Below are 16,058 nucleotides of genomic sequence, written 5' to 3'. Positions count from 1 at the left end.
GGAGATGAACCATGAGAGACTATGGACTCTGAAAAACAAACTGAGGGTTCTAGAGGGGAGAGGGGTGGGAGGATGGGTTAGCCTGGTATTGGGTATTAAAGAGGGCACGTTCTGCATGGAGCACTGGGTGTTATGCACAAACAATGAATCATGGAACACTACATCTAAAACTAATGATGTAATGTATAGTGAGTGATTAACATAACAATAAAAAATTTTAAAAACTGAGCATGAAGAATGCTCAATTTCAACAGCAAAATTTAATATTATAAACACACATTAAATATCTTTTTTAATGCATCAGCCAGAAACTGGCAACAGATTTACTTTGTAAAGCTCTGAACAAAAAGACTGTGTCTTCGCCATCTCCATACCACTAGGGCCTACAACAGCAACACTGGTATATAGTAAATGCTTGAAAAGTGGTTTTTTTTATTATTAAAGTAGAATTACATACAATGTTATGTTAGTTTCAGATGTATAACATGTTGATTCATCATTTCTGTACAGTACTCAAAGCTCACCATGATAAATATAGTTACCATTTGCCACCATACAATGTTATTACAATATTATTGACTATATTCCCTATGCTGTACTTCTCATCCCTGTGGCTTATTTATAATTGGAAGTTTGTACCCCTTTATCTATTTCACCCATCCCCACACCCAACTTCCCTCTGGTAGCCACCAGTTTGTTCTCTGTATTTAAGAGTCTGTTTTGTTTTTTTTTTTTGTACGTTTGTTTTTTGAATTCCACAGTAAATGAAATCATATGGTATTTGTCTTTTTCTGTCTGACTTATTTCACTTAGCATAATACCCTCAAGGTCCATCCACGTTGTCACAAAAGTCAAGATCCCATTCTTTTTTATGGCTAATATTCCATCACACACACACACACACACACACACACACAACCCTTTATCCATTTATCTATCCATGGACATTTAGGTTGCTTCCATATCTTGACTACGGTAAATAATGCTGCAATAAACACAGAGTTCATATAACTTTTCAAATTAGCATTTTTGTTTTCTTTCGGCAGATATCCGGAAGTGGAATTACTGGATAATATAGTATTTTTTTTAAGATTTTATTTATTTGACAGAGAGAGAGAGAGCAAGCACAAGCAGGGGGGAGAGGTAAAGGAAGAGGGGGAAGCAGGCTCCCCACTGAGCAGGGAGCCCGACATGGGGCTCGATCCCAGGACCCTGAGATCATGACCTGAGCCGAAGGCAGACGCTTCACTGACTGAGCCACCCAGGCGCCCCTGGATCATATAGTATTTTTATTTTTAATTTTTTGAGGAACCTGCATAGTGTTTTCCACAGTGGCTGCACGAATTTACATTTCCACCAATAGTGCATGAGGGGTTCCCTTTTTTCCACATCCTTGCCAACACTTGCTATTTCTTGTCTTTTTGATTCTAGCCATTCTGACTGATCTGAGGTGGTATCTCATTGTGGTTTTGCATTTCCCTAATGATGAGTGATGTTGAGCATCTTTTCATGTGTCTGTTGACCATCTGTATGTCCTTTTTGGAAAAATGTCTGTTCAGGTCCTCTGTTCATTTTTTTTAATGTTTCAAATGTTCATTTCAATTCTAGTTAGTGGGGCTCCTGGGTGGCTCAGTCAGTTGAGCATCTGACTCCTGATTTTGGCTCAGTTCATAGTCTTGGGGTCCTGGGACTGAGCCCCGAGTTGAGCTCCATGCTCAGCAGGGAGTCTGCTTCAGATTGTCTCTCTCTCCCTCACCCTCTGCCCCTCCTCCCCACTCCCTCTATCTCTCTCAAATAAATAAATAAATCTTTTAAAAAGACAAATTCTAGTTAGTTAACATATAGTGCAGTATTAGTTTCAGAAGTAGAATTTAGTGATTCATCACTTACATATAACACCCACTGCTCATCACAAGTGCCCTCCTTAATACCCATCACTCATTTAGCCCATCCCCCACCCACCTCCCCTCCAGCAACCCTCAGTTTGTTCCTTATAGTTAAGAGTCTATTTTTTTCCTACCCCCTATGTTCATCTGTTTTGTCTCTAAATTCCACATGAGTAAAATCATATGGTATTTGTCTTTCTCTGACTTATTTTGCTTAGCATAGTACCCTGTGGCTCCATCCATGTCATTGCAAATAGCAAAATTTCATTCTATTTTATGGCTGAGTAATACTCCATTGTGTATATATACCACATCTTCTTTATCCATTCATCAGTGGATGGATATTTGGGCTCCGTCCATAATTTGACTATTGTTGATAATGCTGCTATAAACATCAGGGTGCATGTGCCCCTTCGAATCAGCATTTTTGTATCCTATGTGTAAATACCTAGTAATGCAATTGCTGGGTCATAGGGTAGTTCTATTTTTAACTTTTTGAGGAACCTCCATACTGTTTTTCAGAGTCATTGCACCAGTTTGCCTTTCCACCAACAAAGTGTGTTCCCCTATCTCTGCATCCTTGCCAACACCTGTTGTTTCCTGTGTTGCTAATTTTAGCCAATCTGACAGGTGTGAGGTGGTATCTCATTGTAGTTTTGATTTGTATATCTCTGATGATGAGTGATGTTAAGTATCTTTTCATGTGTCTGTTAGCCCTCTGGATGTCTTCTTTGGAAAAATGTCTAATCATGTCTTCTGCCCATTTCTTAACAGGAGTATTTGTTTTTTGGGTGTTGAGTTTGATAAATTCTTTATAGACTTTGCAGGAGGAAAGAATATCCAACGGAAAAAAGACAGTCTCTTCAACAAATGCTGTTGGGAAACCTGGACAGCCACATGCAGAAGAATGAAACTGGACCACTTTCTTACATGGTACACAAAAAGAAATTCAAAATGGATTAAAAACCTACATGTGAGACAGGAAACCATCAAAATCCAAGAGGAGAACACAGGCAGTAACCTCTTTGACATTGGCCATAGCAACTTCTTACTAGACAGATCTCCTGAGGCAATGGAAACAAAAGCAAAAATGAACTATTAGGACTCCATCAAGATAACAAGCTTCTGCACAGTGAAGGAAACAATCAACAAAACTAATAAGCAATTATCAGAATGGAAGAAGATATTTGCAAATGACATATCTGATATAGGGTTAGCATGGAAAATCTATAAAGAACTTATCAACCTCTGCTATCTGTTAACTGGATTGTCGGATTTTTTAGTGTTGAGTTTAGTTTTGTAATTTCTACATATATTTTGGATATTAACCCCTTATTGAACATATCATTTGCAAATATCTTCTCCACTCACTAAGTTTCTTTTTTGTTTTATGATTTCCTTCAATGTGGAAAAGGCTTTTATAATGGGTGTTGTCCCAACAGTTTATTTTTGCTTTTGTTTTCCTTGCCTGAGGAGGCACACTCATAAATGATGTTGCTAAGACCAATGTCCGAGAAATTACTATTTCTTCTTTTCAGAGTTTTATAGTTTTAGGTCTCACACATTTAGGTCTTTAATCCATTTTGAGGTTTTTTTTTATTAATTGAAAAGACTGTATTTTCCTCATTGTACTTTCTCCTTTGTCACAGATTAATTGACCATATAGGTATGGATTTATTTTTGGCCTCTCTATCCTATAATTCTAGGCCACAGCTTCCTAGTCTGAAGAATGGAAGAGCAGCAGTACACAAATTCTAAAACCTTTTATGGTATTAAATTTTTTATGATTATACCTAAGAGTATATCATTAACTATTCCTTATGCATAAAAAACCCTGGAAATTTTGGTGGTACAAAATAACAAGAAATTATAACAATATTTTGTATATTGGTACATTTGTACATTTGGTATATTTGTACATTTTGTAAAAAATGTATATTTCATACATGTTTCTTCACTAATGAGCATGATAATATACAATTAAGTGCAATTTTATAATTTGGGTTATAGCATTATACTAATTTCTACTAATACTAACCTTAAATTTTAAAGATTATGAAAGAGATAAACATAAGTAAAAATATATAAATTGCATTATTTATAATTCAATTATAAAAAAGCATCTAGTTCAATGCTTAACATGATTCTGCTCTGCCTCCCTTCTTTATATTTAATTATTAACTTTCCCATATTTTCTTCAGAGTAAATGAGTCATCTTCCCACAGAAGATATTCAGCTGCCCGTGGTAATTCAGGCTAACTCGGATTTTAATGTGTTTTTTAACGGAGGATACCACATGCTTTGGAAGGCATTAAAATAAATGATTCCAAATGTTTTAAGTCGTTTTAAGTCAGTACAATTTACCATAAAAAAAGAATGAAATAAATACCTTTACCCATTTGTTGGGAGACGATATAATCTGTAATTGAAAATTTCAACTCTGATAAAAAATCATAAATATTTAAAATTAAATATGTGTTGTATATGGCTCAAATTTTACATTCATCATGGTAGCCTGAAAGAATGAGTATGCTATGAGCTTAAAACCAAAAGGGGAGTTGCTGCCTAGCAAGAGGAGAATGGACTAACATCAAGACCATGAAAAATTGGTGTAGTTTTCTAAGCATTCCAAAAAAGGAAGGTGTTATGCATTAGTATTTGCTAATTTAACATTATATTAACTTGTTTGGATTTTATAAATACATGTCTTATTATTCATGTGACTAATTTACTTTAAAATTACATGGTCGGGGGGCGCCTGGGTGGCTCAGTTGGTTAAGCGACTGCCTTCGGCTCAGGTCATGATCCTGGAGTCCCGGGATCGAATCCCGCGTCGGGCTCCCTGCTCAGTGGAGAGCCTGCTTCTGCCTCTCTCTCTGCCTGCCTCTCTGCCTACTTGTGCTTTCTCTCTGTGTGTCAAATAAATAAATAAAATCTTTAAAAAAAAAAAATTACATGGTCGGGGTGCCTGGGTGGCTCAGTCGTTAAGCGTCTACCTTCAGCTCTGGTCATGATCCCTGGGATCGAGCCCGGCATCAGGCTCCCTGCTCAGCGGGAAGTCTGCTTCTCCCTCTCCCACTCCCCTTGCTTGTGTTCCCTGTCTCTCTGTCAAATAAATAAATAAAATCTTTAAAAAAAAATAAAAATTACATGGTCATGTGTGTTTAAAATAGATTTTTGAAAGAAAATAAAAATATGAAATAATATTAATCAGAGCATAAAGCACATCTTTTAAAACCATAAAAGAAGAGGGGGTTTGGGGAAATGGATCAAATAGGCGATGGGAATTAAGGAGTGCAGTTGTCATGATAAGTACCAGGTGATGTATAGACTTGTTGAATCAATATATTGTACACCTGAAACTAATATAACACCATATGTTAACTGGAACTAAAATAATAACTTAAAAAATAATTAAAGCCATAAGAGAAAATCTAAGTCCTTAATGAAGTAGAACACAATTCAGAAGAGAGACCTATTAAAAAATGTTAAGTACCTGTTATAATGACCTTGAAGCATCACTTAAAATATCAAACTACTATTGTATAATAAACTGATATTAATATAAAGCTTGAACAACCACAAAGCCTTATTACTAAAACTGGTCACTGGAGCAGCAGGATCAGCATCACTTGGGAGCTTCTTAGAAATGCAGAATCTCAAAGCCCATCCTTGAACTGTTGAATCAATTGTTATTTGGCCAATAAGGTCACTAGGTGATCCATATGCATATCAGAGTGTAAGAATCACTGTCTTACAGCATAATTTTAATTATAACTTCATAAATGATATAGCATTACTTTTTATTTCTTTGCATTATAAGTTACTGAGATACCTGAACAAAGTTCTAGAAAATTCAATTTGCCATCTGAAAAATCTATTTCTATTTATACGTTTGCATATGAACACACCTAATATATATCTCACTTATTTAGGTAGACACTTGATGAATATTAATGGCATACAGTAAAAATGAATTAATTTTTCCTAATCTTAAAGTGGCAGGGTAATAAAAATTATATATTTGAGAATCAAAGAAAATAGTTCACAGTAATTTCTTCAAATTTTTTAAAGATCATTTTAAAGAATCTTCTTTTTACAAATTATAACTTTTAAATGACTCAATCAGCAACTTCCCATCCTAAACTACTGACGTCAGAATTCTCATAACTTCTAAAAACTCTGATTTTTCAATGTAGTAAGACCCTAATTGCTAAAACATCTGGAGCCTTGCATAAAACACAAACACACACTGTGGAAATTCTAAGCTATTTAAACACCATAAACATAGGGATTTTTGTCACGTTTTAAAATACAGAAATAGAAGAGATTATGCCTTAAGGAACAGAAGATATCTAGGCATTTCCAAATTAATTCAATATACAGTAACATATCAAAGGGAACCCAGTCTCTCAGAGCACTCTGGATGCTGATAGGTTCCTGAGAAACTTAGAACCATTCCATGTACAACGTCAAAATTTACTAAAGCAAATAAAGACAATTCAAAATCCTATGATAAACCTAGAGTACTTTTCAAACAACTTATGCCTAATATTTACTTACTTAAGTACTTCTTTAAATCTGAGGCTTTAGGGTGAGTAACTATAAAACAGGGGCAATATAATCTTTAATATTATTTACCCGAATAATCTTCCACTTTTAGGATGGGCAACAATTATGAATAAATGACAGTCATTTTAATAAAATATGTGGAATTTTTAAAAACTAGAATTACTTGAAAATGAAAGATTATTTTTTAATCAAATTGCTTAAGGTTAATTCAATCATATACCTAACACTAAAATCTACAATACAAATAATCAAAATTTGACCTATCCTATCTTTTATTTTATGTAAAAGTTTATCTGACACTTATATATATATAGTTTAACTTATATAAAGATGATTTATTTTGTGAAGATATCTTAGGAAATTGTGTTTTAAAGAAAACATTATCTACTGAAAATAACATGATGTAAAGAGAATCTGGACTCTTAAACAACTTACGTGGAATATCCTCTTCAAGTCTATTTTTCCATAGTAGAGAATATAGACACAAGCTACCAAATACCTAGAAAAGATGGATGCTGTGATGTTGAGAGAAGAGGTAGAGAGGGAGAAAAAAAATCTCAGACTTTAATTTTTTCATTCAACTTTATCCACAGTTTGTATCGGTAATATACATTAAGTGTTCCATTTATTTTTAAATGCATCAGAAAATCAATTATGATAGATCTGTGACCAATACAAAGATTTCTGAATTCTTCAAAAAATTCACTTAGAAAAGTCAATAAACTAGCATTCTGTAGAGATAATTATTAAACAAATGGTAATGCATTTTTACTCCTTATCTCAATTCTAACATATCCAACATCACTTCTTTCTTGTGCCATACAGTAATAAAATTTAGCAGAAGTAGCTATCTACTACATTTTTAGGGCCTAATAAAATATTTCAGTTTGATTATTTAACCCTCTTCAAATCACAAATCCAATTCAAAAAATTATAATCATTCTTAATTCAATAATTGATGAAGTAAATATAAAATAACCATAAGAACCATTTAGAATAAAATTTACACTTATTTAAAAATTAATAAAAGAAATACATCAGAGCCTTGGTAACATGTGTCCTTGGGGACTATGTGAGAAACTGACTTAGAGGTGGTGTTGCTTTCTGGCAGTACAGTAAATAAACGGACATGATATAGACCTCATATGGACCCATCTTAAATGGAATTTTGCTTTGCAGTAAAGAATGTTACAGTAAAGTTCTGGTGTATTTTCCCTTTAAGGTAATAACTGACAAGTAAGTGAAATGCAATAAGAAAATGGCCTATAATTTCACTAATATTTCAATGATATGAAACAGGAAAATACTTGTAAAATAACATCTAGGTTGATTAATAACAGGACTCCTACAGCATGATAAATATAAAAGCAGTATGAATGATTGCTGTAGCTTTTACTGGTCACTTTATTTGTAACATTGTCAAATTTCTACAATAAAAACTAACAACTTAAGATATTTATTTGCCATTTCTTACCTTTATTACCCAAGTTTTCACTAGGGAGACTGATTATGCCAATGAAGTTTTTTTTTTAGATCCAACTGAAAAATAGTAACTAATTAGCTCAAATATTTAAAGTAATAAATTACTAATAATTTAATTTTTAAACCTTATAGTCATAAGAGCTTTAATTCTTTAAAAGCTCCAATTTCACACTCGGGGAATATAAAGAACACATCTGTATTCTAATGCCAAAATTTAATTATATGGCTACATGCCAACTGATCAAAAAAAGTTGAGTTGTTCCTAAACCAACCCTTATATACCATTTGGCACACTAGTTTTTACCTTTTATATATACCCTTTGAAATACCCAGGTCAACACTTTTAATAAGTTGCATCCATATTAAGAGGTAACAAGTGCAAATAATCACATATTTAAGATATGGTACTTGCTTGGCTACTACAAAAGTAATTATACTAAGGTTCTTCTATACCAAACTGAGTATTCATTACAGTAATGTTTTTGAAAAATTCCTGCACTACTACCAACATAAATTTATCTATCTCCAAATTAAACAAGGACTTTGTAACATAGTATACTTATGAAAATATATATAGAATGGTCTGTGTTTAATTCAACATCTTGTTAATTGAGGATCATAAGATTTACAGGATCCACAAATGGCCAGATTTCAAATAAAAACCTATTCTTCAACTGCTGCTCTCTGAATCTGAATAAAACTAATGGCAGCATACTGACATAATGTTACTGAAAGTCAAGACATAAACCCAAACTTTGGCAGTTTTATCAAAATGTCCTTGATAATTAGTACTTTGCTACTTCTCAAAAACCTTACTGCTTTGTGTAACGTTTTCAATACAGAAATAAAATACTCTTCAAATAATACATTTTAAAAGATGATTAAGTTTTGCAAAATTAAATAGCATAAATTAAGCATATTAACATTGGGGTTTTTTTTTTTTGACAACATGACATAACCAATTTTAGGAAAGCTGCAATGGACTAAATAAAAAACCACAGATGTCACAATGTGAGGCACATTTAAATCCTCACATATTACTGACCTTACAAAATCTACTAAAATATTTTAAAGTTCCACTGATTCCATTAATACATAAAAAGAAATTGCAAAAATGCTTAAGACTATATAAGAGTCATCAATTACACAGGCACTTCACATGTAAACAATCTACAGTACAACTGAAAATATTTTGGCACCAACCTATAATACTAAAAGAATTTAATATAAAGCCAGAGTTCTGCATTTTCTACTCATTTTTTTCTAGAAAACTAAGACCAAAGATTGAAGAAACTGTGTATAAACTAGAATTAGAAGTGTATTAAATAACTCAAATATAGAATAGTTTTAAATCGGTAAAAAAATGATTACCTCATCCAGGTGTTTACTAGTATGCTATGATATAAAAAAATTAACCTAATGTGATTATTAAATTGAAACCACATTTTAAATTTAGTATCAATCTGGTTTTTGAAAAATAATCAAGGTTATCAACTGACTTAATAAAAAGAGAATTTGAATTTATCAAAAACTCTCATTAAGTTAATCCAGTTTTCCCCCAAAAGAAGTTTGGGCAATTCAAATTTAATTTTGATGTTTTAACATGATTTTTTTAAACCTAAGGCTTGACCTAATAAAATTATCTTTGATTAGACATTCTTATCATGAATTTGAGATATCTGAAATCACTTCAAATAAATGCAACTATACACTTATAATTTTGAAATGTTACATCAAGCTGTAGAAAGCTGAGATGCCTTGGTTGTAGGTAATTCAAGAAGAGCCTGAACTGTGACACCGACTTTCACAAGACCTCTCTCTTCCAAAATATGATGAGGCAAACAGAGTCTTTCCTGAAAAACAAAATAAATGATATCAAAACATTTGTTTTTTATAGTGCAGTAAAGCCTAAACAAGTCAGAACTGGATTTTTAAAACATATCCTGTAAAATGTCAAGTAAAAAGTATATCATACTAATTAAATTAAATTCTAATTTTTTAATTCTCTTATTGAGGTAATTCACATATAACATTATATTAGTTTCAGGTGTAAAACATAATGATTTGAAATATGTATACAATATAATACAAAATAATCACCACAATAAGTCTAGTACCATCCATCCATCACCATATAAAGTTAACTTTTAGGATTTACTCTCTTGGCAACTCTTAAGTATATTCTACAATATTACTGACTATAGTCACTATGTGGTACATTACCCCCATGACTTATTTATTTTATAACTGAAAGTTTATACCTCTTGAGCCCCCATCACCTGATTTCACCTACTCTCCTCTGGCAAACACCATTTTATTCTCTGTATCTATAAAGTACATTTTGTTTTGTTTGTTCATTTGGTTTTTTTAGACTCCACATGTAAGTGAAAACATACAGGATTTGTTTTTCTCTGTCTGACATAATTTGCTTATCATAATATCTAATATCCTCAAGGTCCATCCATGTCACAAATGGCAAGATTTCATTCTTTTTACAGCTGAGTAGTATTCCATTGTATATATATACCACATCTGTATCCATTTATCAGTTGATGGACACTTAGGTTGCTTCAATATCCTGGCTATTGTAAATAAAGCCACAATGACCACAGGGGTGCATGTATCTCTTTGAATTGGTATTTTTGTTTTCTTTGGATAACACTCAGAAGTAGAATTGCTGGGTCTTTATGGTATTTCTATTTTTAATTTTTTGAGGACCCTGAATATGGTTTTCCATAAAGGTTATACCAATTTACATTCCCACCAACAGGATATGAAGGTTCCCTTTTCTCAACATCCTCACCAACATTTTGTCTTTTTGGTGATAGCCATTCTAACAGATGTGAGATGATATCTCATTGTGTAAATTCTACTTCTAAAATGGCTGTTTCAATAGATTTTAATGGTATGGGATTCTATTTTCCGGCTGTGTTTTGATCTGAGGCTGATCTGACCCGCATAATAAGCAAATATTTTAAAGTGAGACAGTCATGCTAGATGTTCCCTAAGCTCTTCTGTTGGAGTAGAAAGAGCACTACATTTCCAGCCAGGACATCTAAGGGCCATGAGATATGAAGTACTAAAGGTAATAAAATTCCCTGAGACTCAGTTTCTTTATCCTGAAGACAGGACTGTGTGAGAAATAAAGTGAATAGTCTGGTGGTAGAAGTGCTTTGTAAACTCTTCAGTCCTGTACAAAATTGGCTGCTCTGGTGCATTCATTCTACTAGTTCTGATGTTCCATGATCTCTGATATATGAAGAGATTCAGTACTTTTTTTATCTTAAGGTTACTTCCCTCCAGCTGCTAGTGGTGTTTTGTTGCTTCTTAGTTCCAGTGATGTAGAATTTGCTAAGTAACAACTACCTACTCTTATAAGTACATCATGTGTTATTTGATCTTCACAATTCTATAAGAAAGAAGGTTTAGAAGCAACTTTGCATTAGGTTTTCATTAGCCTTCACTGATTCTACTCTAACATTCTTTCTTCTTTGTTCTTTTTTGTAAGTAATCTCTACTCCCAACGTGGGGCTCAAACTCACAGCCCCAAGATCAAGTGCCACATGCTCCACTGAAGGAGCCAGCCAGGTGCCCCTCTTCTAACATTTTTTTTTTCTAACATTCTTAATGTTTTCAAGGGTTCTGTCTTCACCTCTTCTCTTTTAGACTATATCCTCTCTTTGGTATATTCAAAACTTTATCAAAACTGCAAGGGTTAACTAAAGAGTTGCATGCATGTGCATATCATCAAATAAAATTGGTAGCTATTTCTGAAGAAACAGTGCAGTTCACTGCTTCAGTTGGGACACCCATTCATCTCAGGAAAATAAGCTAGTAATGGATAGAGTAAATAGCGAACAGATCATCTACAGGACCCACATGGTTTATAATTGTATTACACTTGGTTAGCACAGTATTTTACAAATCTAGAAACATTACATTTTTTTAAGATTTTCTTTATTTATTTGAGAGAGTGGGGAGGCAGGGGGAGAGAGAGAGAGATAGAATCCCAAGCAGACTCCCCGCTGAATGGGAAGCCCCATGCAGGACTCGATTTCAGGACTGAAATCATGACCCGAGCTGAATCAAGAGTTGGATGTTTAACTGACTGAGCCACCCAGGAGTCCCAAAACATTATATATTTTTTTAATCCAGTGGTTTTTTTTTTAAAGATTTTATTTATTTATTTATTTGAGAGTGAGCGCAAGCAAGCACAAGCAGGGGGAGCAACAGGCAGAGGGAGAGGGAGAAGCAGGCTCCCCACTGAGCCGGGAGCCCAATGCAGGACTCCCCTGAGATCATGACCTGAGCCGAAGGCAGATGCTTAACCAACTGAGCCACCCAGGAGCCCCTAAATCCACTGTTTCTTGAAACATGGGAAGCCTTGGCAAGACTGGGCTCCTATTCCCAAATAGTAACAACTATATCTTCTATCCTGATTACTTTCAAATCTTTATTTCCTGCCATGATCTCCCTACTGAGCTCTGGATACAAATATGAACTTGATATAGCCAAATGGATGTTCAACAAACATCAAAATCAATGTGTCCACAGCAGAATTATTCCAACACTAAATTAACTTGTCCTTTTACATTCTATACCTCAGTGAATAATACACTATTCAGTCTCTCTCAACATAAACCTGGAAATCATAATAATCTTTTCTTTCTTCCTAATTCCCATAAACCATTCACCAAATACTACTGGTAATATCCCATTTATCAGAAACATTCTCAAAAGCTATCTTCATATCTCCATTTTCGCAACAACATTTGTTGCCCTCCTAATGTTTTGCTTATTTATTCAAATAACCACTGAAATGTTAGAAAAGAAAGTGTTTCAAATCAATGAACTCAGCTTCCACCTTAGAGGATAGAAAAAGAACAAATTAAACCAATGGCAAGCAGAAAGAAAGAACATATGAAGTTGAGAGAGGAAAACAATAAAATAAAACCCAGAAAAAAATAGAAAAAATATTGATGAAACAAAACATTAGCTCACTGAGAAAATTTCTAAAAATTCATAAACCTCTAGAGCTAGGTTAATCAGAAGAAAAAAGAGAAAATACACAATTTACCAATATCGGGAATAAAAGAAGTAACATCACAAGAGATTCTACAAATACTAAGTTGATAATAAGGGGACATTATAAATAACTTTATAAGAAGAAGATGGGGCGCCTGGGTGGTTCAGTCAGTTAAGCGTCTGCCTTCGGCTCAGGTCATGATCCCGGGGTCCTGGGATCGAGCCCCACATCAGGCTCCCTGCTAAGCTCAGAAAAATAGACAAAATCTTTGAAAGACAGTATACCAAAACTCGTGCAAGAAGAAAGAGAAAACCAGAACAGCCCTGTATCTATTAAAGAAATTAAAATTGTAGTTAAAAACCTTCCAACAACGAAAACCCTTGGCCCAGATGGATTCACTAAAGAATTTGACTAAATATTTTAAAAGGAAATAATATCAATTCTACACAAAATCTTCAGGAAAAGTGAAGAGCAGGGAATACTTCCTGAGCTATTCCATGAGGTCAACATTACCTTGACACTACAAGTCAGGCAAAGATATTAAAATAAAGGAAAACTAAAGACCAGTATCCCCATGAACATAGATGTAAAAAGTCTAAACAAAATTTTAGCAAACTGAATTTAACAATATAAAAACAACAAAATCTATAATGACCAAGGTTTATCCCAAGAATCCAGGTTTGACTTAATATCTGAAAATCAACCAAGGTAAGTCACAATATTTTGAAAGAAAAAGGATGTTATCATCTCATTAGCTGTAGAAAAAGCATTTGACAATAGTCAACATCCATTGCTGATAAGAACTCTCAGCAACTGGAAATTGAAAGGAATTTTCTCAACCTGATACAGTTTATCTCTAAAAAATCCAACAGCTAACATTTGTAAATCATATCTCATAAAGTACTTATATCTGAGGAGTGCCTGGGTGGCTCAGTTGTTAAGCATCTGCCTTCGGCTCAGGTCATGATCCCAGGGTCCTGGGATCGAGTCCCGCCTCGGGCTCCCTGCTCCACGGGAGGCCTGCTTCTCCCTCTCCCACTCCCCCTGCTTGTGTTCCCTGTCTCACTGTCTCTCTCTCTGTCAAATAAATTTTAAAAATCTTTAAAAAAAAATAAAGTACTTATATCTGGATTATATTAAAAACACATAAAACTCAGTAAGAAAAAACTGAATAATCCAATTAACAAATGGGCAAAGGATGTGAAAAGACATTTCTCCAAAGAATATATACAAATAGTCAATAAGCACATGAAAATATGTCCAACATCATTAGCCATTAGGGAAATGCTAATTAAAACCACAATGAGATACCTATCACTTCACACCACAAGGATGGGTAAAATCAAAAAGATATACAATAATTATTGTTGATGAGAATTTGGACAAATTAGAATCCTCAAACACTGGTGGAAATGTAAATTGAAAAATCATCAAAGATAAACTCAAAAAAGAGTAACCATGTAACCTGGCAATTCCAAAGAAAGCTGAAACAAGTGTTCAAAAAAAAAATTTGTTCATGAGCGTTCACAGCAGCATTACTGATAATAAACAATGAGTGAAAACAGCCCAAATGTCCATCAACTTATGAATTATAAATAAAATGTGGTATATACATACAATAAAATATTCAAGCATATAAAGAATTGAAGTACTGCTTTATGCTACAACATGGATGAACCTTGAAAACATTATACAAAATGAAAAAAGCAGACACAAAAGATCCCATACTGTATGACTTCATTTATACTAATGTCCAGAAGAGGCAAATCCATAGAGAAAGAATGGTGGGGGGCAATGGGAGGGGAGACTACTAATGGGTAAGAAGTTTCTGGGGTGATAAAAATATTCTAGGGAGGAGCTAAGATGGTGGAGTATGAGGAGGACCCTAGGCTTGCCTCGTTACTGGAACACAGCTAGATAAATATCAAATCATTCTGAATACCCAAGAAATTGATCTGAGGACTAAAAAAACAAACTGCACAACCAGAGGGAGAGAGGAGGCCACATCATGGAAGGTCGGAGGTACGGAGATGTGGTTTGGTGGAGAAAAGGATCTTGAGTGCTACAGAGGGGAGGGAGCCCTGGTCACAGAGAGATGTGAGAGGGAGAGAGAGGAGCACAAAGGGGATCACATAAGGAAAACACTTCCCTAAAGCCACTGACAGGGAAAAGGAGAGGGGCTGATTTTTACGACTTGTTGCAGTCAGTGGGGCTCAAATACTGGCGTGTTAGAAGTCTGCGACATGGCTGGTATAAAGCCCTGAGGGCTGCAGTGCTACCATACAGAATGGCAAGCAGCTAACTGGGGGCAGACTGTGTAATCTGTGGTTCCCCTTCTCGGAGCACACCTGAGAGAGGTGGCATTGCCTCTCCAGGGACAAAGGAGTTGGCTGGAGCCATTTCATGCCCCCAGCCCTCAGCATAAACTAACTTCAGGAAGCAGCACAGTGCCAACAATGGCTGCCTGAATTGCTTACACCAAGCCCCATCACCATGTGCTCTTCTGGTACTGCTTTTCCAGGATAAGTGTGTCTGAGAACCCATAGCAGCACAGGCCCCTCCCCCAGAAGACCAGCACAAACCTCCACACGCACCGTATCTACAGACCATAAAATTGTGCAAAGCATCAGCTGTAGTGGAAATAGCATCAGGTCTCTTTTAACAAGCAGACCAGAACACACCTAGTTAAAACTCTCCACACTCTGGCCAAGGTCCAAACATACTCCCCACTGCAAGCAAGGAGAAACTCTGTACAGGACTGATTTGAGGGATAGAGCAGCCATAACACAGCAGCAGACGGCACGCAGCATACACCAGAGACACTTCCTGAAGAGCCCTGGACATTATATGACCTCTTCTTCATAAAGCCTTTAATCTCAGAAGCAGGGAAGATAATAGGCTTTCCTAACACAGAGAAAAAAGAGACCTAGACAAAAATCCCAAGATGGAAGAATTCAACACAAAAGAATGAACAAGGGGCACCTGGGTGGCTCAGCTGGTTAAGCGTCTGCCTTCGGCTCAGGTCATGATCCCAGGGTCCTGGGATCGAGCCCCACGTTGGGCTCCCTGTTCATCAGGGAGTCTGCTTCTCC

At 35.0% G+C, this 16,058-nt stretch overlaps 2 protein-coding genes across 5 annotated transcripts in view; both read right to left on the bottom strand.

The window, feature by feature from the left end:
- The window catches only part of IL13RA2 (interleukin 13 receptor subunit alpha 2), a 107,161-nt gene extending 100,228 nt beyond the window's left edge, over positions 1–6,933 (bottom strand). The window contains exon 1 of the mRNA XM_081808376.1: positions 6,894–6,933. The gene's annotated coding sequence lies outside the window, so the exon portion shown is untranslated. The remainder of the gene's footprint in view (positions 1–6,893) is intronic.
- An 88-nt stretch (positions 6,934–7,021) lies between these two features.
- The window catches only part of LRCH2 (leucine rich repeats and calponin homology domain containing 2), a 100,148-nt gene continuing 91,111 nt past the window's right edge, over positions 7,022–16,058 (bottom strand). For 3 of the 4 annotated variants that reach the window (XM_081808364.1, XM_006728245.3, XM_006728246.3), the window contains one exon: positions 7,022–9,793. In XM_081808364.1, coding sequence (XP_081664490.1) covers positions 9,674–9,793 — 120 coding nt within the window. In that variant the 3' untranslated portion in view covers positions 7,022–9,673. The remainder of the gene's footprint in view (positions 9,794–16,058) is intronic. The other variant, XM_031039546.2, reaches the window with a different exon arrangement.

Source organism: Leptonychotes weddellii, chromosome X (assembly GCF_054177405.1).
Source record: "Leptonychotes weddellii isolate Sample4059 chromosome X, ASM5417740v2, whole genome shotgun sequence".
Classification (NCBI taxonomy): Eukaryota; Metazoa; Chordata; class Mammalia; order Carnivora; family Phocidae; genus Leptonychotes; species Leptonychotes weddellii.
Note: the sequence above shows the minus strand (reverse complement) of the source record. Positions and strands in the feature narration are given on the sequence as shown.